This window comes from Melanotaenia boesemani, chromosome 18 (genome assembly GCF_017639745.1).
Source record: "Melanotaenia boesemani isolate fMelBoe1 chromosome 18, fMelBoe1.pri, whole genome shotgun sequence".
NCBI lineage: Eukaryota > Metazoa > Chordata > Actinopteri > Atheriniformes > Melanotaeniidae > Melanotaenia > Melanotaenia boesemani.
Window position 1 is genome coordinate 18,729,452 of NC_055699.1, and position 24,494 is coordinate 18,753,945.

General features: G+C 39.5%; 1 protein-coding gene and 2 long non-coding RNA genes across 3 annotated transcripts; 2 read left to right on the top strand and 1 right to left on the bottom strand.

The window, feature by feature from the left end:
• Positions 1-4,728: 4,728 nt before the first annotated feature.
• Positions 4,729-23,406, top strand: LOC121628624. The gene is made up of 5 exons (XR_006008202.1): positions 4,729-4,738; positions 5,661-5,667; positions 8,701-8,709; positions 19,609-19,690; positions 23,396-23,406. It is a non-coding gene; the product is annotated as an uncharacterized LOC121628624 (long non-coding RNA).
• On the top strand, positions 10,937-16,851 carry LOC121628608 (B-cell receptor CD22-like). Its single transcript, XM_041967733.1, has 8 exons — positions 10,937-11,023; positions 11,139-11,549; positions 11,844-12,149; positions 12,226-12,486; positions 12,827-12,908; positions 13,657-13,693; positions 15,462-15,709; positions 16,520-16,851. Exons 1-7 carry the CDS (start codon positions 10,960-10,962, stop codon positions 15,699-15,701), a joined length of 1,401 nt encoding a protein of 466 aa, XP_041823667.1. The 5' UTR covers positions 10,937-10,959; the 3' UTR covers positions 15,702-15,709; positions 16,520-16,851.
• On the bottom strand, positions 20,926-21,371 carry LOC121628630. Its single transcript, XR_006008208.1, has 3 exons — positions 21,247-21,371; positions 21,108-21,144; positions 20,926-20,998 (listed from the first exon to the last, which is right to left on the bottom strand). It is a non-coding gene; the product is annotated as an uncharacterized LOC121628630 (long non-coding RNA).
• Positions 23,407-24,494: the final 1,088 nt, after the last annotated feature.

The window sequence follows — 24,494 nt, forward strand, 5'->3', positions numbered from 1 at the left end:
CATCATCCGATGAGGAAGCAGAGTCTGGAGACCCTGGTGTTGGCTCTCCCATTTCTGGGGCTGAGGTCGCTGAGGTGGTTAAAACGCTCCTCGGTGGCAAGGCCCCAGGGGTGGATGGGGTCCTGCCAGAGTTCCTTAAGGCTCTGGATGCTGTAGGACTGTCTTGGCTGACACACCTCTGCAGCATCACATGGACATCGGGGACAGTTCCCCCGGACTGGCGGACTGGGGTGGTGGCCCCCCTCTTCAAGAAGGGGGACCGAAGGGTGTGCTCAAACTATAGGGGGATCACACTCCTCAGCCTCCCTGGTAAGGTCTATTCAGGGGTGCTAGAGCGGAGGGTCCATCGGATAGTCAACCTCGGATTGAGGAGGAGCAGTGTGGTTTTCGTCCCAGTCGTGGAACAGTGGACCAGCTCTACACTCTCTTCAGGTTCTTGGAGAGGGCATGGGAGTTTGCTGAACCAGTCTACATGTGCTTTGTGGACTTGGAGAAGGCGTTCGACCATGTCCCCTTGGAGACACCTGTGGGGGGGTACTCTGGGAGTATGGGGTGCCAGACCTCCTTGTACGAGCTGCCCAGTCCCTGTACGACCGGTGTCAGAGCTTAGTCTGCATCGCCGGCAGTAAATCAGAGTCGTTTCCGGTGAGGGTTGGACTCCGCCAAGGCTGCCCTTTGTCACCGATTCTGTTCATAACGTTTATGGGCAGAATTTCTTGGCGCAGCCGAGGTGTTGTGGGGATCAGGTTTGGTGGCCTCAGGATTGGGTCCCTGCTCTTTGCGGATGATGCAGTTCTGTTGGCTTCATCGGGTCGTGATCTTCAGCTCTCACTGGAGCAATTCGCAGCTGAGTGTGAAGCGGCTGGGATGAGAATCTGCACCTCCAAATCCGAGACCATGGTCCTCAGCCGGGAAAAGGGTGGAGTGCCTTCTCCAGATCGGGAATGAGGGCCTGCCCCAAGTGGAGGAGTTCATGTATCTCAGGGTCTTGTTCACGAGTGAGGGAAGGATGGAGCGGGAAATTGACAGGCGGATCGGTGCGGCATCTGCAGTGATGCAAACGCTGCATCGGTCTGTCGTGGTGAAGAGGGACATGAGCCAAAAGGCAAGGCTCTCGATTTACCAGTCAGTCTACGTTCCTGCCCTCACCTATGGTCACGAGCTGTGGGTAGTGACCGAAAGAACAAGATCACGAATACAAGCAGCGGAAATGAGTTTTCTCCGCAGGGTGGCCGGGCTCGATGCTGCGTCTGCAGTGATGCGGACTCTGCATTGGTCTGTCGTGGTGAATAGGGAGCTGAGCCAAAAGGCAAGGCTCTCGATTTACCAGTCAATCTACGTTCCTACCCTCACCTATGGTCACAAGCTGTGGGTAGTGACCGAAAGAACAAGATCACGAATACAAGTGGCGGAAATGAGTTTTCTCCGCAGGGTTGCCGTGCTCTCCCTTAGAGATAGGGTGAGAAGCTCAGTGATCCGGGAAGGGCTCAAAGTAGAGGCGCTGCTCCTCCACATCAAGAGGAGCCAGATGAGGTGGCTCGGGCATCTGGTAGGGATGCCTCCTGGACGCCTCCCTGGTGAGGTGTTCCGGGCACTTTCCACCATATCGCGGCTGGCCTGGGAATGCCTCGGGATCCCCCCGGATGAGCTGGTGAATGTGGCCGGGGAAAGGGCAGTCTGGGTTCCCCTACTTAGGCAGCTGCCCCTGGGACCCGACTCTGGATAAGCAGACGATGGATTTTCATATTGTGTGTTCTCATTTTCCAGAATATTGAAGTTAAAGTTTTTCTGCAAGTTTTTTTGTTTTGATATGGGAAAGTTGAGACTGGTTAATGCACCTGCTAGATAGCACTAGCTGTTTAGAATAACAGCCTGTTTTTGGTCCTTGGGTGCGTGGAAGAGGATGGCACCATTCAGTCTTATTTCTCTGACTTTTATCAGTTTTAAGACTGACCTTCAGATGGGGACCAGCTGAATAAAACTGTTTTTCTCTGATGAATCGGGAAAAGTCCTGTCCTGACTCTCGGAAGACAGCTCTCAACTTGCAAGTAATTCTGTATTCAATAATTCTCCTGTAAATAAACCTTATATACTTTTACTCGTTCCAGACTCTTGGTTATTTTTCTACAACTACAACTAAAAATTTCTTGATTTTATTCATTTCAAAGCACGTCTAGGCAGGGAGAAAAAAAGACAGAGAGAGAGGTGTGCCAGCTGGAAATCTTAGAAAGATATTGAGACCTCAGATACAACCCACCCTGCTATTTCGGTACCTTGTCATAAAATTTCATTCATTCATTTTATTTCATTACCATTTGAAATCTTTTATATTCTTGCAGGGTTTTGAATTGGTGTCATTTGTAGTAATTAAAGATGGGTATTTTATATAAAAGTCTGAGAACTGTAGCTCTAAAATTCAGCAAGTTACAGGTGCTAAAGCAGAAAGAAACAAGGTTAGGTTAATATCTCCTTGGCTAAGAGTCCTTCATGAATCAACACCGCTCACGCGGTGATCCGGTCAGCTGACCAACGGCGCATCAGTGCACCGCCGAGCCAGAAACAGCAGGAACGAAATGTCCATTAATAATAACAGAAAGCAAGAGCCCAAGCAGCAGCAGGCCTCCAAGGTGTGGCGACTGTACCGGCCCAGATCTGGCGCCTCTGAAAAGGCAAACAAATTAATCTTAATGAAATTAATCATCAAGGATCTAAATGAGCCATCCATTATACATACCACTTATTTGGAGTCAATATACTATCCCGGAAATGAAGCAGACACAGGCTTTGCCTTATGCCTCGATATGCAGCTCTCTGCGAGAAAAAGGTGCATGAAGAAAGTAAGCGGGAGACCGTGCGGAAGGCAGACAACACATGCGACAACACATACCAGGGCAGACACTCAGCGGTGCGCCCAAGATCCGGCATCACTGTCCTCGCCGCCCAGCAGCCAACCACGCTGCGCTGACAGACTTCAGCCCCGCTGATGACACATACAAACAACATGCGGCCACGCCGGGCCGCAGCCACCACAGGAGATCGGAAGAAGGAGATCCAAGGAGCCCAATACTTCCGCTTTTAAAGCAGCCAAGGCACCACCCACTAATTACAAGGTGATTGGCACAACTGGCACAGTGCCATATAGTGGCCAGGAGTGAGACCACCTCCGGCCACACGAGCTTCCGGGACAGGGAAGTCCAGTATGGCGGCGATTTTCGCTGTGACAGGGCGCACCATGCCCTGTCCAACTTGTCTACCTAAATAAGTTATAGTCGCTTTCCCGAACTCACACTTGGCCAAATTAAGAGTTAGCGACGCTTTTGCCAGACGAGCAAATACCTCACGTAAGACAGACGTGCTCCTCCCATTTATCTGTGTATATAACTATGTCGTCTAAGTAGGCAGTACAATTAGGCAGATTAGCGAATAACAAATTAACTAGACGTTGAAAAGTTGCAGGGGCATTACTCATACCAAATGCCATTACAGTGTATTGTAAAAATCGGTCAGGTGTGACGAAGGCAGAGATGTCAGATGTGCGGTCAGCAAGGGGGACCTGCCAGTAACCCTTTAGCATGTCCAGCTTACTGACGTATCGAGCCGCTCCAATAGTGTCTACACAGTCTTCTATTTGCGGTAAAGGGATTGTTACAGCATTAACCTTCCTGAAATCTGTAATAAATCTGGGTGTCCCATCGGGTTTAGATTCCACGAGAGTTGGGGAACTCCACGGGCTGTTACTTGGTCTTGCAAATCAGTTCTGTAACATGTAATCAGTTTCCTCTTTCATCTGCGCTCTTTTAACCGGGTTACAGCGATACGGGTGTTGTTTTATAGGCTTGGCGTTACCTACATCAATATTATGGGTTACCATGTGGGTACGTGTTGGAACATCACTGAACAAAAGTTGATGAGTGGAAACTCAAGATTCTATGTCATTTTTCTGTAGATCGGATAGAACCGTCATCTGCTAATGTCACTTCCACAACCAATCACCTGCAAGCACTCACACAGTCACATTTACACATATTCCCTCCAGCTAACAGGCCTGGGCCGTAACAAGCTGTAATAAAGAGCTCTATTGTTAACCTGCTGTTTCTACTGTCTGGCTAAAAAAAACCTGCTTAAAATAACTTCAGCATACATTATGTAGGGCACGTTTCTACTAATGACTGCTGATATTTTTACTTTATTATTCTCTTTCAACCAGGGTTACACATGTGTGGACATCACATCTGTACCATAAAACTAAATTCTGTGTAACTGGAACTTGTTGTACACAATTGTGCAAACTTACTTTGCCAGCTCCTGGTGTCAGATAAAACTTTCATTTAAAATTAGATATATTTCTACATCAGGGATGGAAAAAGTTGGTCCTCGAGGGCTGCAAACCCACAGGTTTTAGATGTTTCGTGCTGCAGCACACCTGAATTAGATTAACTGGTCAACATGCTGGACAGAACTTGACAAACTGATAAGATATGATCGGTAATGATATGAACAGTTAGATGATGATGATCAGTTCATTTTAACACCCTGTTACTGGAATGTGTTTGATTCCTGTGAGTGATTTTGTGGTGCCTCTCTAGGTGCTCCCCCTCCCACTAGGTGATGGCAGCCTCCAGCCAATCCATGCCTGGGAGTGGCCTATAAAAGGACTGAGGATCTGCACGTCTGGGCCTTTCGGCCACTTGCCATTTGCATTGTGTGTCTGTTTAAGTTTAGGTTTTGGTTATGTCTGGTAGTAGGATTTATCTTTAGTTTTCCACATTGGCCTTGTAGGGTTCTTTTTTCTCCTGTTTCTTTTTTAGTTAGGATAGTTAAGAAGTAGGTTTGTATTAATTTGTTTCTGAGGGGAGATAAGTTGTTCTTTTCATTTTCAGGTAAAGGGTTTTGTCTGCTGTGCTGGCCTTTGCTCTCCCTGACACTACTGGCTCTTTGGTATTTTGAGCTGTTGCACAATATATTCTCATTAAATGGCATCTTTTGGAGTTGTGTTACTCCCTTCTTCCCCTAGACTTCCTTTAGAGACGCATTACACCTGAATGGGACTGTTCTGCAGTTACAACACCAATAACTCCACTTTTCAAGTTATATCAACAATGACGTTCTAAAACAGTAAATAATAGTTATCCTGAGTTTTATTAGAATGTTGCAGAAAGATGTTCATTATGTTTCATGTCACATGAGAAGCTTGCAGAGCTGTTGCAACGACTTCCTCAAAGTTTTTAAATGTTTCTTATTTCACTTGATCAAACAATATTTTGACCACAGTTTTATGAAGAGATCAGTCTGTCTCCAACCATACTATAGAAAGCACGAAACCTTCATGTTTCCATTTGCAGGGTGATAACTGACTTCTCTTTTCTCAATCTGCTTGCAAGAAAGTATCTTCCTTGTCCTCCACATCCTCTTCAGCATTGTCATGGATGGTTAAATGTCCCTCTGCAGTTTTCACAGATCAAACTCAGACTTATAAACACCATCCACACCAGATGGTGGTGCTGATGAGGTTAGCAACCAAAGTTGGTGTTAAACAGTTTTTATGAAGCCATTTGATTTATTCAGCATGTTGATGTTGTTACAGCTGTTAACCTTGTTGACCAGGTTTAATTATCCAGTTTGATGTGCTTATGTTTATAAATGTTTTGGTGCTGTAACAGGCACCATGTGGGAACTCTGGACAGCAGGTAAATGCAGAGGAACTCCACATGCACATCTTTTGCTCTGATATGAAAACATGGAGACTAAAATGAACCATCTTGTTTTTATGGGATGAAAACTCTTCATCATGTAGATCAGAGGTTTCTTTTCTGATATAGAAAATTCAACTTTTGTTTGACTTTTGAAAATTTACTAACAAAAATAAAGTATACAAACACACACTAGCACTGTGTGCTGGAAAAGGTTCAACGTGACCATCTTCTTCACATTTCTGATAGAGATTTGACCAAACTAAGAAAACTAAGAAAACCACTGAATATTATTATTATTATTATTATTATTATTTTTCTTATTATTATTATTATTATCTTATTTTCTTTAGTCTTAATATGTCAGTGCCTAACCTGACAGAGAGACAGAGGAAGAGAAAAAGAGAAAAGGACAGAATTGAAATGTCTAAACAAAAGTTGTCTAGGCTGCCTAAATCACATCAGTATTCATAAAAACAATATAACCTACCACAGTACTACATTATACATAAAGAAATTGGGATAATGATGATATAAAAAAGTACAACAGTCATCAAACTCAAAGAAACTCAAACACACAAACATCAGCAACATATAGTTTAAAGCGGATGAAAAGACGAGCACATTAGTGAGCATGCACATGTGAACGTAAACATGCATGTGTGACCATGCAACAAGGATTAAACTTGTGCTTGCGAGGGGACCGTGACCACGCCACACCCCAAAGCATCAGGGGGAGACAGGGGGGAGCCCGAGGCCCTAAAGGACCAGCAGGTCCACAGAGCACAGAGCCCAGGACAGCCAATCGCAGCGACCCCACTCAGCCCAGAGCAGAGGGGCCCCTAGACCAGAGCCCCCCTGCACGATGGGGCAGGGGCACTGAGCAGCCAAGGGTGATGGTGAGTAGGCCCAGCGGTCATCAGAGCTGTAACGTGGGCCGCACGGAGGGCAGGCACATCACGGATCCAAGAGCCACCCACCCAATCCTCTCCACATTCATACATTCATGCAAACGGCGCCCAGCAGCACCCCACACAGGACTCCCGGCAGGTACCAAACCTCCACCCCCCCGCAGCCCTGAGCACGTCCCAGGAAACAAGGGTGTAGCAAGACCCCCGCCCCCCTGCCCTCCTGTTGTGTGTGGGCTATTTATAATGCTATTAGAAACTGGAAGGAGCCATGGTGGGTCCCACTGCTGCCAGGCAGCAGGACCCCCTCAGGGCTCAGTGTGTGTGAGTGTGTGTGTTATTTGTGTTAAATGGTCGTGTTAAATATGATGTCTAAAGTGTAAATTAAATCCAGGGAGAGAGGTCACAAAGGGAGGGGATGGGGGAAGGGCCACGTCGGTGGCTCCTTTCCACCCACCCACAGCCCGTGTGCCCGTCCCCACGAGGCCCTAAATGTATATTGATGTCTAAGTTGTGATTAAAATTTAGTGGGGTAGGCAGTCACAGGGGTCCACGAGGGATCCCATAACTAGGCACCCCTCAGCCAAACCCACCGTCTCCGCCCGCCCCATAATGCCCTATCTGTGATGTGTATGATGCGGGGTGGCGGGAGAGGAGAGGGGAGCGGGAAGGGCACAACCGGGAGAAAGATTTCTCTCCTGGACAACCAACTCCTCAGCTGGCTGCTGTAGGCACCCCTCCCTCTCCAGGACAAGGGTAAAGGCCCAGCCCGGCCAATAGTCCAAGGTAGCAGTGCCACAGATGCCCATTCACCCCTAGCAGTCCACGCCACCACAACAGGGGACCAGAGAGCCCAGGTTGCACACACACCTTTTTCTGGTCGGATCCAAGGCCCACCCTGAAGCTGCCCCTGGTGGCATGGGAGAGAGAGAGAGGGGAGACTCCTCCACTTCCTCCCACCATTACTTACTCTATTTCTATTTTATCTTCTTTATTTCTGCCTGAACATGTGTTATGTGGTGAAATATGATACTTAAATCATTCTGAAAAGTGATCTCAGTTCTAATTTCTAGTTAAACGTAATCATTGGTCGTCATTCTGGTTTGTCTTGTTTGACTTTCTGCCTCATTTTCTGCTGCTTGTTCTGCTGATTTGGCTTCGACTCAAGAGTCCAGCAGGTGGACTGAACACTGGACTCACTGGTTGCTACAAACACACATTATAACTGTATTGTTCAGCTACACTGTGTGACCACAACATCATATGATGACAACAGGTGTGTTTGTATCACAACATGTCATAGATTCCCTTCACATGTCAGAACTGTTTGTTGGAAAATAACTTTGACTCTCTTCTGTTATATGGTCTCATTCAGACTAGTTTTTATTATATTTATCTGGGTAAATTATCTTCTGATGGTCTGACATCATCCATCTTTGTCTCTGATGTACATATACAAATATTAAACATATGCAGGACTATATATAACATCTGTTTTCAGTGCTATGCTGTTCATCAGCTACATGTGTGAAAACACAATCATGTTTTTAATGTCAGTATTGTTATAAATGTAACATATAGAATGATTTATTATTGTGTCTTTAACAGATTAATAAGTCACCTGATGACCTGATGATGCCACACATTGGTGAAATCTTCTTTTACAGGATATCAGCAGTAATAATGAAGATTATTTCTATAATATCTCATGTGCTATCTGATGCTTTGGTGCTGCTGTAGGTTGTTATTAGCAGCAGGTGACAGTAAGGGACCGTCTCTAAAGTGTCTTGTGGATGCTTCCGTGGTGCTGCCATAAAGGATCCTCTTGTTGTTTATTTTATCTGATGTATGATGCACTCTTTGTCTTTTAACTGTAACTTCCTGGTTTGAATAAATAACTCTGAAGAACATCTTTGTTCTTTGAAAAACAGCCTGAAGTTTTATTTCAACTTGTGGTTTTATCCAAGAACAGGACTCTGCCAAAATGCATCATTTGTGGCAAAATGCTGGCTAATGAAAGCATAAAATCAAGCACGGTTTCAGCACAGGGAGGGTCAGGGGGTCCATGGCTTTTTGGCAGTTGCATGAAAGGGCTCTTCCAGGAAGATAAGGTTGAAAACCATTGTTTTAGACTATGCTGACACCATTTCTATGCATGCTTCATCATTAGTGCTCAGTCACCTTTGTCTTTTTATTAATTTTTATATTATATTTATTGTCTTTATATTAAAAAAAATTAACCAGTTAATCTCACAATTTTCTGATATTAATCGTGATTAATCATGATTACATTTTGTTGCATTTTTTTATTAAAAACACAAGACTTGCAACGGATTTCCGCAAGCAAAAGTAATTATGTTATGTTAATGTAGAATAAACACAAAGTTTCTGTAAGCTTGAACAGTTTATCTCCTGTGATGTAGTAATCATTTGTCAACAATGACTAATAGTCTTCTTAATAATCCACCCAGGCCTAAAGGGTAAAGTGCAGGAATAAAAAACTAAAAAGCTTAATAAAATAAGACATCAGCCAGCTTACAAGGCAATACAATCTGAAAATAACATAATTTATGAATGAGACTAACTACAGTATTTGTCCCATAATCATGCTTTTTTTTTTTTTTTTTTTTTTTTTTAAAAAAAGACAATGCAAACATAACAGAACATGGAGAAGTGTTGCTTCTATGTTAACTGGCCGAAAATATTTAGCTATCCAGGTAACTAATGAAGTGGTTATTTTTTTCACTCACGGGTTTTATTATGCAGCCTCGAGTACCACGCTCAAGCAGTGTTGTTTGGCAAGAATTACATTCAGTTGGATGCTTTGCTTTTAGTTGATAAGTCAGCGATTAACTGCTTCTATGGTAACTACATTCGGCTTTGCAAAGTCTGCAGATTACTTTTGTTTTATCTAAAGGGCCATCTGGCAACTTCTTGAAGTGGAAGTTTCCACCCAAAAGTCCTTCGTTGTCATCTTCACCCATATTTTAGTGACTGTCTAAAGAGCGGTTTGGAGGATGCTACCACAGAAAGTGAAAATAAATAAATAAATAAAATTCCACTTCTGCTTCTTCTTCTGCATTTTCTTATCTTTTATTAATGGCAGGTCACAAATAACTTTTATGTGCATACCACCACTGGCTGGAGGGGGAAGCAGAGGATGTCTCAGGGTGTCCTGGTGTGGAGGGAGATGAGGCTGTGTTTAGGTCCATGACTGAGCTGCAGGGTGACAGGAAAGCTGTGGGTTTGTGGAGGGTGTGTGTTCTGTTTGACTGGAGACAAGGGGGGTGTAGCTGAACATTTTCCTGAACATAGCACTCAAATTGAAGATAGTATCAAATTTATTTGTGAGTACTGACATTTTCAGACATTATCTTGAGCTGAAGCCTGTCCCAGATACGAATGAGAAGCAGAGTACACACCACACAGTCCATCACAGGAGTGTTTCCACTCTACAAGTGTAACAAAACACATGGTGCTGTGGGAGGATGGGTGTGATGAGAAGAGTATCAGAGAGAAATGCTAAAATGTGATCTGATAGTCGTGTAAAGACCACAATAACAAGTACTATAAGTAAATAGAGGAAGTTGGTCAGTTGGGCTCATATACAAGTGTTGCTGTTTTTTTTCTATCATGAGAACTTTTTATGTTTTAAAGATTTTTTTAAATTTTTCAGAAAAACACCTGACAAAACTAACAAAAAACAAGCCATACTAAAACACATCCTTTTTCATGTTGCATGTCTAAATATTCAGAGGATTAATGACAGTGAAGCATGAAAAATAAAACATCTTGTGAGAAATGAGTCATTCACACTAATGAGCTGAAGATGCTGCAGTGAGGCGACTTCCTCTTTACGTGGTTGGAGCAGGACGGATGAAGACAGACTAAAACCAGATATCTCTGAGCTTTCACAATATTTTTTGCTTTTAAAAAGAGAAGTTGGTTATTTGTGCTGCTGCTCATCAACAGAGAATCTACTAGTTATCTGTTCCTAAAACTATACGACTTTAATTTGGTAAGAAAAAATCATAAAGAAATTGATATTTTGATATTGATATTAAATTGATTTATTCATTATTCTCATTCTGCAGAACAATACTTTATTTTATTAGAGTCTGTTGGTTTCATCTCAGTTAAACGTTGCTGAAGTTCTTAGTTACTAACAAGGTAAACGCTGCTAAATGGTAAATTCTACCATAGACAATATTCATTATCTGAATGTTTAAAGTTATTATATTAAAGAAAAACAACCTAAATTCTGTATTTGATATATTCTAATAAAACACTTAATGGGGATGTTTGTTCATTTTCTGTTTTTAACTCCAACACAAGAGATGAAGGAGGAATGTGGGAGTTTCATGGCGGCCCTGTCTGTGAACGTGGTGACAGTCAACATGTTACTGAGTGTCTTCTTTCTTTCAGGTGAGATGTTTGTTCCTCACTTTCATTTGGAGACATTAATAGAATTATTTACACTTTAAAATATGAATATTGTTCCACATGTAACATTATGATCATCATTAATCTGGTTTTACAGGTGTTTTTGCTGGTTGTGATGAGAACAGAGTTGGTCTCTTCATCACTGCACCAAAGCAGATGGAAGCACTGAGTGGATCTTGTTTGCAAATCCCATGTAGCTTTAGAGATAAATCAGGAGAAAAGAATGAAAGTCAAACAAAAGAAATGTTTGATGGCAGCAGAGAAACATTTGGGGTGTGGCTTAAAAGTGAACCAAGCTATGGAAATAATCCATCTAATATTATTTTTAACAGCAGTAAGTCAGAAAATTCCTTTAAAATGAAAATAATTGGAAACCTGAGTCAGAAAAGCTGCACCACTTTGTTTTATAATTTAAACTCAAGTCAGTCAGACAGATACTTCTTAAGGATTGAGAACGGACCGTTCAAGGCTACAGCTCGCTGTGATCCTGTTAATATAACAGTTAAAGGTGAGAGTTTTGTTTTTATAAGTCTGAAATAATGTTCTTATGAGTAAAGAAAAGAATTATTAGTGATTTTGCTGTAAAACTACAAACTTCATGAATCTAAACTTCATTGTGAAATGAAACATCTACTGTAGGATTATTAACATCAATAAACATTAAATTTATTCATTTCTGTTGTTTAATTCAGTTAAATGTGAAATTAATTTCGGAAGAATTTTTTTAAAACATCCACCACCCGAGAGTTTAATAAATGTTCTGTCTTACTGTGTAAAATGTGTGTTTGTTATGAAAACCCAGATTCTCCTCAGAGACCCAGAATAGAAATCTCAGGTGATGTGAAGGACCTGAAGGAGAAGGAGTCTGTCACTATAACCTGCTCAGCTTTCACTCCCTGTCCACACTCCCCTCCTGAACTCACCTGGAATCTCCAACAAGACTCTCACAGACAAACAGAGGAAAACACAGATGGAACCTTTACAACTAAAATCCAGCAGAACATCACTCTGTCACACAGACATGATGGATACACCATCACATGTTCTGCCAGATATCCTGTGGATGGAGGAAAACATGTGAACACATCAGAGACTCTCAGTGTTTCATGTAAGTGATCCTGTCAGCACATCATGGTTCAGCTGCTTCTGATCAATAAAGTTCATGTGTGTCACATTTTCCTCAGATGCTCCTAAAGACACCTCAGCATCCATCAGTCCATCAGGTTTGGTGTCAGCAGGTAGCTGGGTGAAGCTGAACTGCTCCAGCAGAGCCAAGCCTCCCGTCAGCAGCTTCACCTGGTTCAAGATCAGCACAGAGGGACCCGTTAATGTGTCTGAGGGACCGGTTCACAGCTTCAATGCAGCGGATGGAGGAGTTTATTACTGTGTGGCTGCAAATAAACTGGGAAACCAGACGTCCCAAGAAATCTGTATTAATATTGAAGGTAAACAGTTAATTTACTGCAGACTCAGTCATGGCTGTTTCAGTTTTGTTGAACAGAGGAAACCGTTAATGTGTCTGAGGGACGGTTTACACAGTTAACATCACCAACATGGCAGATATAGAAAGTTACTTCTGTGTGGCTGCAAATATTCTCGGGATTCAGACGTCATCATGGTTTCATTTGAAAAATGAAGGTAAAAAGTAAATTTCTGAAGGTTTTAAGATATCTCCCTCCACAGACTTTGATAAATATTCTGTGTCACTGTGTAAAATGTTTACTGTTTTTCCTGGAACTCTGTTTAAAATAACATTTAACATCCGTGTTGTAATTTCTTTTGCAGACCCATCAAACAGCTCAGCGTTCATTAAATTCGGAGGAATTGCTGTGATCATCATACCCATCTGCCTGCTTGTCTGGTTTTGGTAAGTGTCTGCATCTATTAATATTTCCTTCCTATTAGCAAAGTTTCAGCTTGACTGTTTCAGTGTCTAAAGAGAGAAACTGCTGAATGAGTCAGCGTTGAATACATGTCACCAGGTGACATATTTATCCTGGTTTATTCTCACAAAATACCGTGATAATGATAGGAGACATGACTTCATCACACAGTATGAGGGGATGAATCATTTTCCTGTAAGACCAAACCAAAGCTATTAATGTCTTTTAGTAAACAGTGTAAAATCATTTACAACGAGCTTTACTGATTATAATAATAATAATAATAATAAATTTTATTTCAAGGCGCCTTTCAAGACCCAAGGTCACCTCACAAAACAATTAAAACAGTTAAAAACATAAAACAATTAAAACAGTTATAAACATAAAACAAACATCAAAACAAACATCATGCAACAAACAGTTAAAAACATTAAGATGAAAAGGCCAGTTTGAACAGATGAGTTTTAAGTTGTGATTTAAAAGATGGGAGTGAGTCAATGTTACGGAGTTCAGGTGGGAGTGTGTTCCATAACTGATTATATGCAATGTCATTTGAACTTCTTGGTATTCAAAGTCAAACAGAATGGGCACAAAGTTGTTCAGAAAATATCCACAAACCAGAAACAGAGTGAAGTTTTTTTTCTGATGAATTCTTATTCTTCATTGGCAGCAACCTGCCTTTTAACTCAAAACACTGAATATTCACTGTGATGCGTCTCTAATGTCTTCCAGGAGGTTTAAGAAACGTCCAACTCAACAAGAGAATCAGGTGGGTGAACATTAACTTAAGGAGAGTTTTTAATAGTATTTGGTCTAAACAATGAGGTGACAGAGTTACTTCGACTTCGGTCTCCAGATTATGAAGCTGTTCATAAAAACCCAAATTCTCAACAACACTTTTGACCTTTACATCTAATATTTTTAATAAAAGAAGAAGAATTCTTGGGGGTTTATTATCTAAAGAAGTCTTAACTTTACCTAGGAAAAGATATGTACAAGAACTTGTTAAAGTTCATTAGCCCACTGTTGTTTTCTGTAACTAACATGTTATAATGAGAGGGAATAATATATCTTCATCCTCATAACACCTATCATGTTTTGTTAATGAAAAATTATTTATCAAGAGTCTATGAGAAGATTACACTTGTGAGTTTTATTTTTAAAAATTTAATGCATAAGGAAAGTCATAATACAGTCACAGGACATCAGAATGAAAACTAACCGGAGGTGTGTTTATCGTTTTATCTAAGAAGTCTGGGGAAACACAAACGTTACACACAGTTGGGGGAGGACGCCGGCTATCTTGTGTATGAGAACACCACATATGGAACACATACAGTTCTTACATGCTGTTCTTCTACATGCACTAGATCTGAAAACAAACTTCCTGGACTCGGAATGAGAATAATAACCTCTTCTAATCTAAAGAAACTAAGATGTGCTCCTTATTTTCCTAAAATGTGCCAAATAATTGTTGATTGTCAAGTGAGATTAATAGTTAATGTATTTCTCTCATTAGTAACGTTGACATGACAACTGTGGATGTTGGGTTAAAAATATACTTGCCTTAAATTTTTTTTTTTTTTTTTTTTTTGATTGTGTGTGTGCTTCCTCATATTAATACTACTACTGTCTGGACTATTTTAACCGGAAGTGAGATCACATGGTTGATTGTAGTAAATGATGGAAAGTTTCTAAGACACGACAGGCTTGCTTTAACAGTCTTATTCCATCTACAAAACCAATGCTGTCATTTTTCTCTGTCATATCAAAATGAACCAAATACTAACCGCCATGTTTCAAGTCTTGTTTACATCTTACAAATTCAGTAACTTCATCTGGTCCAAATTCTCTAATCTGGCCCGCTAGTGGAATCTTCTGTAACTAAATGCTTCAACAGAGCTTTTGCGTACACAAGCGAGAGATAAAGCTTCATGTATGTATTTGGCCTTAATTGACAGCTTTGGAAAAGCAGCTGTAGCTCATGATTAAGCGTTAGCTTTAGCATACTTAGTTTTGCATAGATTTTAGGACGGCCAGCACACAAATGTTGCTTCAAATGTGTTTGCACCAGTGACATCTGCTCCACAGTTTACAAAGCATTTACGTTTTACTTTACAAAAATGTGACATGACTCCATGTGTGAGCGTTTATCTTTCTCCCAGGTGTTCACATTTTTTATTTCATGGGATTACATCAGAACTAGCCGAACTGTCTTTCCAGGTTAGATCAAATGTTTTGTCTTCTCTTTCATGCAACTATATTAGCTCAGTTTGGATCTCGCCTCTGACGAATATTTTCACCTTGATTTTATTTACAAAAGCATTTCATCATAGTTTTTGTCCTCATGCATGATTGTTCTACTAGTCTTAACCACTAGCTGAAGGACACTTTCCAGAACTTAGTGTCCAAAGTAACAAGGTAGTGCTACATTAGAGTTTTATGATGATATTGGCTTCAGGCATCTAAATATATGAATCTTCCTCTTTTAACACTGTGTCTTCTCACTATATTTGATGTTCAACCCTTTTTTTCAGAATCAAACAGGTGAAGAGCTTACTCTTCAAATTCCAGCCAATAAACCAGAGGAAGAAGTCCATTATGAAGATATAAACTTTTTGACCCGGAGACCTGAAGCTTCCTCCGTCTCAGTGCAGGACAGCAGACAGCAGCAGGAGACGGTGTACGCACAGGTCAAAGTGTCCAAACAAGAAAACAGCTCAACACGAATGACGAACGGACCAGAGGATCTCTACGCTCAAGTAAAGAAAAAGTGACTCTTGGTGTGTGTTCTGCCCTCAGCAATATGTGTTTAATAAATAAAGGTTTAAAAAAGTTCATTGTAATTAGCAATAAATATTTCATAATTCATGTAGTTGTAATAGTGTTAAAAAGAGGAAGAAATACCCTAAGCTAAAAAATAATTATTTGCGGTTTACCTACATCTTATTGCCCTAACAGTGGTTGCAATGCATCTCGGGTAGCAGGAGCTCAGTCTCCAGAGAACGTGTTGTCAGTGTGCCTGTATACTCATTTCCGAACGGTCGCTGTTTTTTCTTACATCTTGCCGGAAACCTCCGAAGTCAATAGCTGTGAGTTCTAGAAGTATTTTTTATAGCCAATGCAATAAGAATGTAAGACTTTTAGTTGTTTAATAAGTCTTGTTAAAGATCGTTTTCTGTGACTGTTGAGTGCCAGGAATTAGACATAGCCCAACCATCCTGTTAGCTTGTTTAGCGTTGCATATTCGTATTGGCATATCAATAGCGCCGTTGTTTACATGTATTTGCGATTTCATTGGCATATGAATGCATCGGTACAACTGCTTATGAGTACCGTGACTTTATAGGTAGCGGATAGTGAAATTTAATGCGTTGTTTTATGTAAACTGATGTATATTTTCTGCTCTGTATTGTATATTTCAGTTTCACTTGTTATGGATTGTAAGCCGCAATTTCACATTGTAAGCTGTCTTCTGAAGACTGTTAATAAAGGAGCGAGACGCTCGGATCCTGGCTTATAAACAAGTTTGGTTTGCTGTTCATCTACGTTGACGTGCAAGAGTACCTAACACGTAGTGGTAACAGTACAGTAGGTGTGATTAAATATCGCATCTTTACTTTTTTATGTTAGTTAATGTTTTTACTCCTTTCAGTTCAACAGAAGCTGCAAAGCTTCTCACACAGTGGTTCAAGTAGTTTTGTCACTTTAGATTTTATTATTGTCCAGTTTGGGTTGAAGTAGTCAAACATCCTTTATTTAGAAAAGCTAATAATACTACACTGTAAAAGTACTTGATTAAATGACAGTTTTTTATCAAATATTGGGTAGTATGATGATAAAAAGCTGAATGATCTGTAACCCCATAGATTCCAGAGGACAGAATCCACAGGATTTCCATTTCAGTCCATCTGAAAGTAAATCTGAAATGTCTCTATTAATTTTCTGTTTTAGTATTTTATGTGTATTTTTATGTGTATATATTCATATCTGTTTTTTGCTTTTCTGAACACAGCATGAGAAGATGTGCTCTATAAAGATTTCTCAGGTTTATGTTTTATTCTTGTCTCTTTTTTGGATTTTCATGCTGTCTTTCAGGTCGCTTTACTTCCTGTATTTCAACGTAGTTGATTTTAGTTCATTCCCACTATTTCTGCTTTATGCCTCATTCGCCTCACACCTGGGGCCTGTCCTAGAAAGGATCTCTCAGTCTAAAGAAAAACTCTGGGTTAAATTAGTCTGAGCTGAGTTTTTGGTTCCAGAACAGCTGCTGTAAATTAGTTGTAAGTATCATCCCATCCCATAGTTAGGAACCACATTAAAAAGCCATCATCAGTGAAGCACCAATACCAACTCCAATACAAAGATCTTAGATCCAAAGATTCTGGTCAACTAGTCCAGACCAGAGTCCAGACTAAACATGGAGACGCAGCATTTAGCTGTTATGCTGCAAACAAGTGGAACAAACTGCCAGTGGAGATTAAACTTTCACCAAATGTAGATACTTTTATATCCAGGTTAAAAACATTTCTTTTCTCATGTGTTTATGCATGAAATCTGCACGGTAACTTTTTAATTTATCTTGCTTTTAATCATTTTAATGTAATTTATGATTTTATTGTGATTCTTATGTGTTGCTGCCTTTTACTATTTTTTAATATCTGTACTGCTTTTGTTTTATGTAAAGCACTTTGAATTGTTCATTACATGAAATGTGCTATACAAATAAACTGCGTGTGTACCTGTATAAATAAAGGTTATAAACAACAACTTGTGAGTAATGTCGAGCTTTTCCATCTTATAAGTGGGTATCATATGTGGAAGTAATTTTAATACATATGACAAGCAATCATATTTACTCATACAATAACTAAAAGTGTAATCATTCTTTTACTTGTAAAATGCATTTATTCATTTGTTATTCTCAGTTACATCTCATGATGTGTGTTTTCTTTTCCTCCTGATATAGAACATTACTGATGTAAAACATTGACGTTATTATTCTCCTGTTGGGTCATTGTACAGACTGATCATTCTTTCAGATTCATGACGTGGGAGAGAGATGAGACTGATAGGCAGTTGATAGAAAAGAGTTGTTTAGAAAATGACAGCCTGATTGGGCGAGGATGGCGCCTTTCAATCTCCCTTTCTCCTGTTATCAGTTTGAGAGACTGATCTTCAGCTGGAACCAGGTTGAATAAAAACTGATGTTAATGATGCAAGAGCCAGAGTCTCTCTGGACTTCACGCGAGTCTAGATGACAATTTCACTTGCAAGTGAAATTGTCGTCTAAACTGCAGAACAGCAGTGTGAATCCGTTAATGCTGAATGTTTGAACTGAAATTCTTCGAGGGAGCTGAACATACTTCAAGATGCTGAAGATGCTGAAATTTGCTTGTTGAAGCATTAGCAGAAGATAAAAGCTGAAGTCAAAAGTGCCATTAGCTGCCATAATGTACCATTAGTTAATTATTACCTCTGTAAAAGTAGAATTTTGCTTGAGATGAAGCTTAATTTGAGCTATATTTTTCCATCTGTAAATAAATACAGTTTGTAGGATTAATTTTCTCTAATAGCCACAAAGGGTGTGAATAGATACCAAACTAGTTTCCTTTCTTTTCTTCCCATTCTGTTTTGTCACCACTACCTAGGTTTCTTCGTAATAACATGACACTTTAAGTACTTATGTTGCTGTTTACAAAAATATTAATAGGAGTTATAAATGAATGTATCAGCATGTAAACATCAGCTAAAATTCTACAGTTTAATCATGAACTTAATAAACACAAAAAGGTATTTATATAGAATTTAAGACCAGTTTAAGAGTGAAAAACTGTAAAAGTGAACTTTTGTAACTTTCTCAAAGTAAAAGGTGTGAAATGTGAACATGCTAGATGTAGTGACCAGTTGGGAAATGTCTTTGCTTCCAGAAATGTCCTTGTTCAAAGAATTGTGGAAGGGAGTCTGGCTACCTGCCTGAATGCAGAACACAGAAGGAGGTTGTCATTTAATATTTAGCCACATCCTACAGCATATAAACACATGTCATATCCACACAGACAAGAGGAAACTGTTAAATATCTGAATCATCAGATTCATAAACATTCACACCGTACCTGCACAGAGAACACCTGAAGAAAGTGTTTGTTCTACATGAGGTTTAAGTAGAAACACACCTGCTGTCACTCAGCATCTAATCACAGCCGCTGGGTCACAGCAATCATGAAGAGTCTTCACCAACACAAACACAGCAATGACTCCAGACTCCAGTGGGCTCTCTCAACTCCTTGGTCTACTGTCAGAAACACTTGGGCTCATCCAGCAGGATGCATGTTTCAACATCCTGCTAATAGCACCATCTTCTGGCAACCAACAAAAAGTTTATTGTATGATGTTAGAATTAACCTGAACTGCACTTTACTGCACTTCTTTATCCAGAGTTTTTACACTTTGACTTGAAGTACTTTAACAAGTATAACTTCTACATGGGGCAGAAAAGTGTTGATTTATTGCAAATACTAGTAAATACCTCACATTGTTTTAATTTTTAATTAATTTATTCACTGCACTATGATGAAAACCTATGAAAGTACCTGATGATCTCGTTGGCGTTTAATGGTCTAACATGATCACATAGTGTGTGTAAACATCAGCTGGAATCGTTCAGTTTAATCACAAACAAAGTTGTAAAGATCTGAGGAGTTTATGGACTTCTGATAAAAAGACATTCATCATTTCAAGCTTGGTTTTTAAAAAGGGAGTTCTTGTAGACATTTTGTAACGATGATGAAGCATGCATATAAATGGTGTCAGCATAGTTTAAAACAGTGGTTTCCAACCTTATCTTCCTGGAAGAGCCCTTTCATGCAACTACTAAAAAGCCATGGACCCCCTGACCCTCCCTGTACTGAATCCATGCTTGATTTTATGCTTTCATGAGCTAGTATTTTAACACAAATGATGCATTTTGGCAGAGTCCTGTCCTTGAAAAAAACCACAAGTTGAAATAAAACATCAGCTTGTTTTATAAGAATAAAGATGTTCTTCAAAGTTATTTATTCAAACCAGGAAGTTACAGCTCACAGATAAAGAGTGCATCACACATCAGATAAAATAAACAAGAGGATCCTTTATGGCAGCACCACAGAAGCATCCACAAGACACTTTAGAGACGGTCCCTTACTGCCACCTGCTGCTAATAACAACCTACAGCAGCAGCAAAGCATCAGATATCACATGAGATGTTATAGAAATAATCTTCATTATTACTGCTCATATCCTGTAAAAGAAGATTCACCGATGTGTGGCATCATCAGGTCATCAGGTGACTTATTAATCTGTTAAAGACACAATAATAAATCATTCTATATGTTACATTTATAACAATACTGACATTAAAAACATGATTGTGTTTTCACACATGTAGCTGATGAACAGCATAGCACTGAAAACAGATGTTATATATAGTCCTGCATATGTTTAATATTTGTATATGTACATCAGAGAAAAAGATGGATGATGTCAGACCATCAGAAGATAATTTACTCAGATAAATATATTAAAAACTAGTCTGAATGAGACCATATAACAAAAGAGAGTCAAAGTTATTTTCCAACAATCAGCTCTGACATGTAAAGGGAATCTATGACATGTTGTGATACAAACACACCTGTTGTCATTATATGATGTTGTGGTCACACAGTGTAGCTGAACAATACAGTTATAATGTGTGTTTGTAGCAACCAGTGAGTCCAGTGTTCAGTCCACCTGCTGGACTCTCGAGTCGAAGCCAAATCAGCAGAACAAACAGCAGAAAATGAGGCAGAAAGTCAAACCAGACAAACCAGAATGACGACCAATGATTACGTTTAACTAGAAATTAGAACTGAGATCACTTTTCAGAATGATTTAAATATCATATTTCACCACATAACACATGTTCATGTAGAAATAAATTAGATGGAATAGAAATTCGTTCCTCTAACACAGAACTTGACATCTTCCTCGTCTTCTTTGTGGCTCATGAAGCTTGAATGTGGACCACCCTGCTGACATAATCTGCTTCTTCTATGTCCTGTGGAAATGAAACAGCACAGAGAGGTGTTGGTGCTCTGCAGGGAATTTATTGCAGCTCAAACTGTTTCCCAACAGGAGCTTTAAACATGTTTATATATGCAGCTTACCTTCTCTGGTTTGTTGGAGAATCTTGATCTAATCCAGCTGAAAGAAAAAGACATGAGACAGATGTTAAACTCTGACATTTAAAAGAGACCAACTGGTTCCCAGCTGCAAAGTCTCATATCATAGAACAGTTTGTCTCACCATTCAAAGATGGCGGTTGTACTGTAGAGCATTACAATTAGCAGGATCTTCACTGTAACGTAGACAACAGCCCCAAACTCCTGAATGTCTGTAAAGAGACAGAGTCACCTTCTCCTTAGTGGAAAATGTTCTGCTTCTAAACCATCATTAACTTTAATTCCTACTGATTGCAGACAAGTCAAATCTAAACTGATGTCCTGATTAAACTCTGATGTAATAAACCACAAACTAAACTAGTAAAGAAATTCTTCATAAACTGAATTAAATGTGAAACATCAAACATCAAAAGTTAAAGTGACTCAGCTGAAATGTTTTCAGATGTTTTTACATGACTGAGTTCTCACACCTCAGAATAATTAACTAAACAGTTATAGTTGGATCTTTTAATCTACTTTGAATTAATGACTTACATGATAACAAAACCCAAATATGTAAAAAGAATTAGAAAAGAAAAACTACAACATGACATGAATCAGTTCAGTTCTGCTTTTACCTTCATTTTTCAAATGAAGCCATGATGACGTCTGAATCCCGAGAATATTTGCAGCCACACAGAAGTAACTTTCTATATCTGCCATGTTGGTGATGTTAACTGTGTAAACCGTCCCTCAGACACATTAACGGGTTCCTCTGTTCAACAAAACTGAAGCAGCCATGACTGAGACTGCAGTAAATTAACTGTTTACCTTTAATATTAAGACAGATTTCTTGGGACGTCTGGTTTTCCAGTTTATTTGCAGCCACACAGTAATAAGCTTCTCCATCCGTTGCATTGAATCTGTGAACCGGTTCCTCAGACACATTAACGGGTCCCTCTGTGCTGATCTTGAACCAGGTGAAGCTGCTGACGGGAGGCTTGGCTCTGCTGGAGCAGCTCAGCTTCACCCAGCTACCTGCTGACACCAAACCTGATGGACTGATGGATGCTGAGGTGTCTTTAGGAGCATCTGAGGAAAATGTGACACACATGAACTTTATTGATCAGAAGCAGCTGAACCATGATGAAAAAAAAATTCTTCTGAAATTAATTTTACAATTAATTGAACTAAACAACAGAAATGAAGTTTGTAGTTTTACAGCAAAATCAGCAATGATTCTTTTCTTTACTCATAAGAACATTATTTTGGACTAATAAAAATAAAACTCTCACCTTTAACTGTTATATTAACAGGATCACAAGAAGCTGTTGCCTTGAACGCTCCGTTCTCAATCCTGAAGAAGTATCTGACTGACTGACTTTAAATTCTAAGACAAAGTGGTGCAGTTTTTCTGTGTCAAGCTTCCAGTTATTTTCATTTCATAGGAATTTTTATGACTTACTGCTGTTAAAAATATAATCCTGATTATTTCCATATCTTGGTTCACTTTTAATCCACACCCCAAATGTTTCTCTGCTGCCATCAAACATTTCTCTTGTTTAACTTTCATCCTTTTCTCCTGGTTTATCTCTAAAGCTACATGGGATTTGCAAGCAAGATCCACTCAGTGCTTCCATCTGCTTTGGTGCAGTGATGAAGAGACCAACTCTGTTCTCATCACAATCAGCAAAAACACCTGTAAATCCAGATTAAAGATGAACATAATGTTACATGTGGAACAATGTTCATATTTTAAAGTGTAAGTAATTCTATTATTGTCTATAAATGAAAGTGAGGAACAAACATCTCACCTGAAAGAAAGAAGACACTCAGTAACATGTTGACTGTCACCACGTTCACAGACAGGGCCGCCATGAAACTCCCACATTCCTCCTTCATTTCTTGTGTTGGAGTTAAAAACAGAAAATGAACAAACATCCCCATTAAGTGTTTTATTAGAATATATCAAATACAGAATTTAGGTTGTTTTTCTTTAATATAATAACTTTAAACATTCAGATACTGAATATTGTCTATGGTAGAATTTACCATCCTTCATCTCTTAGACTGGAAACAAGATGGACAAGAAACGTTTTGAATTTCAGTGATTTAATCAAAAGTGTAAAAGTCATTTCAAAGTAAACGTTTTGTATCTACAAGCTGGCAGATGACTGAATCCTTCCTACTCTGTCTGTGTGAAACAGGAAGTCACCTTATTGAAGCGTCTTTAATCTGAACTGTTTATCATTTTATTTCACAAGTCACTGTTGTTTACTGTCTGTTATTAGCAGAGTGAATATTTACAAGCGTGATATAAAGAGGTTTTTAGTATTTGAGTTTTGTCAGGTTTAAAAAATAAATTACAAAGGTTTTAGTCAAAAACATAAACATGAAATAAACATAGAAACCATGAAGAATTAACAGCTGATGTGCAAATGATTACAAACAAATGTTTGTAGTCACATGAGAAGCTTGCAGAGCTGTTGCAACGACTTCCTCAAAGCTTTTAAATGTTTCTTATTTCCCTTGATCAGATAATATTTTGACTACAGTTTTATGAAGAGGTGCTATCAGTCTGTCTCCAACCATACTATAGAAAGCATGAAACCTTCATGTTTCCATTTGCAGGGTGATAACTGACTTCTCTTTTCTCAAAGAATACCTCTCTGCAATCTGCTTGCGAGAAAGTATCTTCCTTGTCCTCCACAACCTCTTCAGCATTGTCATGGATGGTTAAATGTCCCTCTGCAGTTTTCACAGATCAAACTCAGACCTATAAACACCATCCACACCAGATGGTGGTGCTGATGAGGTTAGCAACCAAAGTTGGTGTTAAACAGTTTTTATGAAGCCATTTGATTTATTCATCATGTTGATGTTGTTACAGCTGTTAACCTTGTTGACCAGGTTTAATTATCCAGTTTGATGTGCTGATGTTTATGAGTGTTTTGCTGTGTAACAGGCACCATGTGGGAACTCTGGACAGTTACTTGTTTGATATAAAATATTTAACTTTTGTTTGAAACCTATTAACAAATAGAAAATACACAAACACACACCAGCACTGTTTGCTGGAAAAGGTTCAAAGTGACCATCTTTTTCACATTTCTGACAGAGATCTGACCAAACTAAGAAAACCACTGAACATTGTTTCTCTTTCATGTTTAAATATTCAGTCTGCTGTTCAACAGTCAGTCAGAAACAGCGAATCAGCTGCATAACAAACATCTTTTAAAATAATTCAGTCACAGATAAGATGCAACAAACAGATGACCTCCTCTTTCTCACGCTGGAAGCAGGAAGGATGAAGATGTCTAGAGTCAAACCAGTTTTTACATGACATTTGTTTTTAAACAGAGAGGCCGGTAGTTTGATGCTGATCCACTGAAA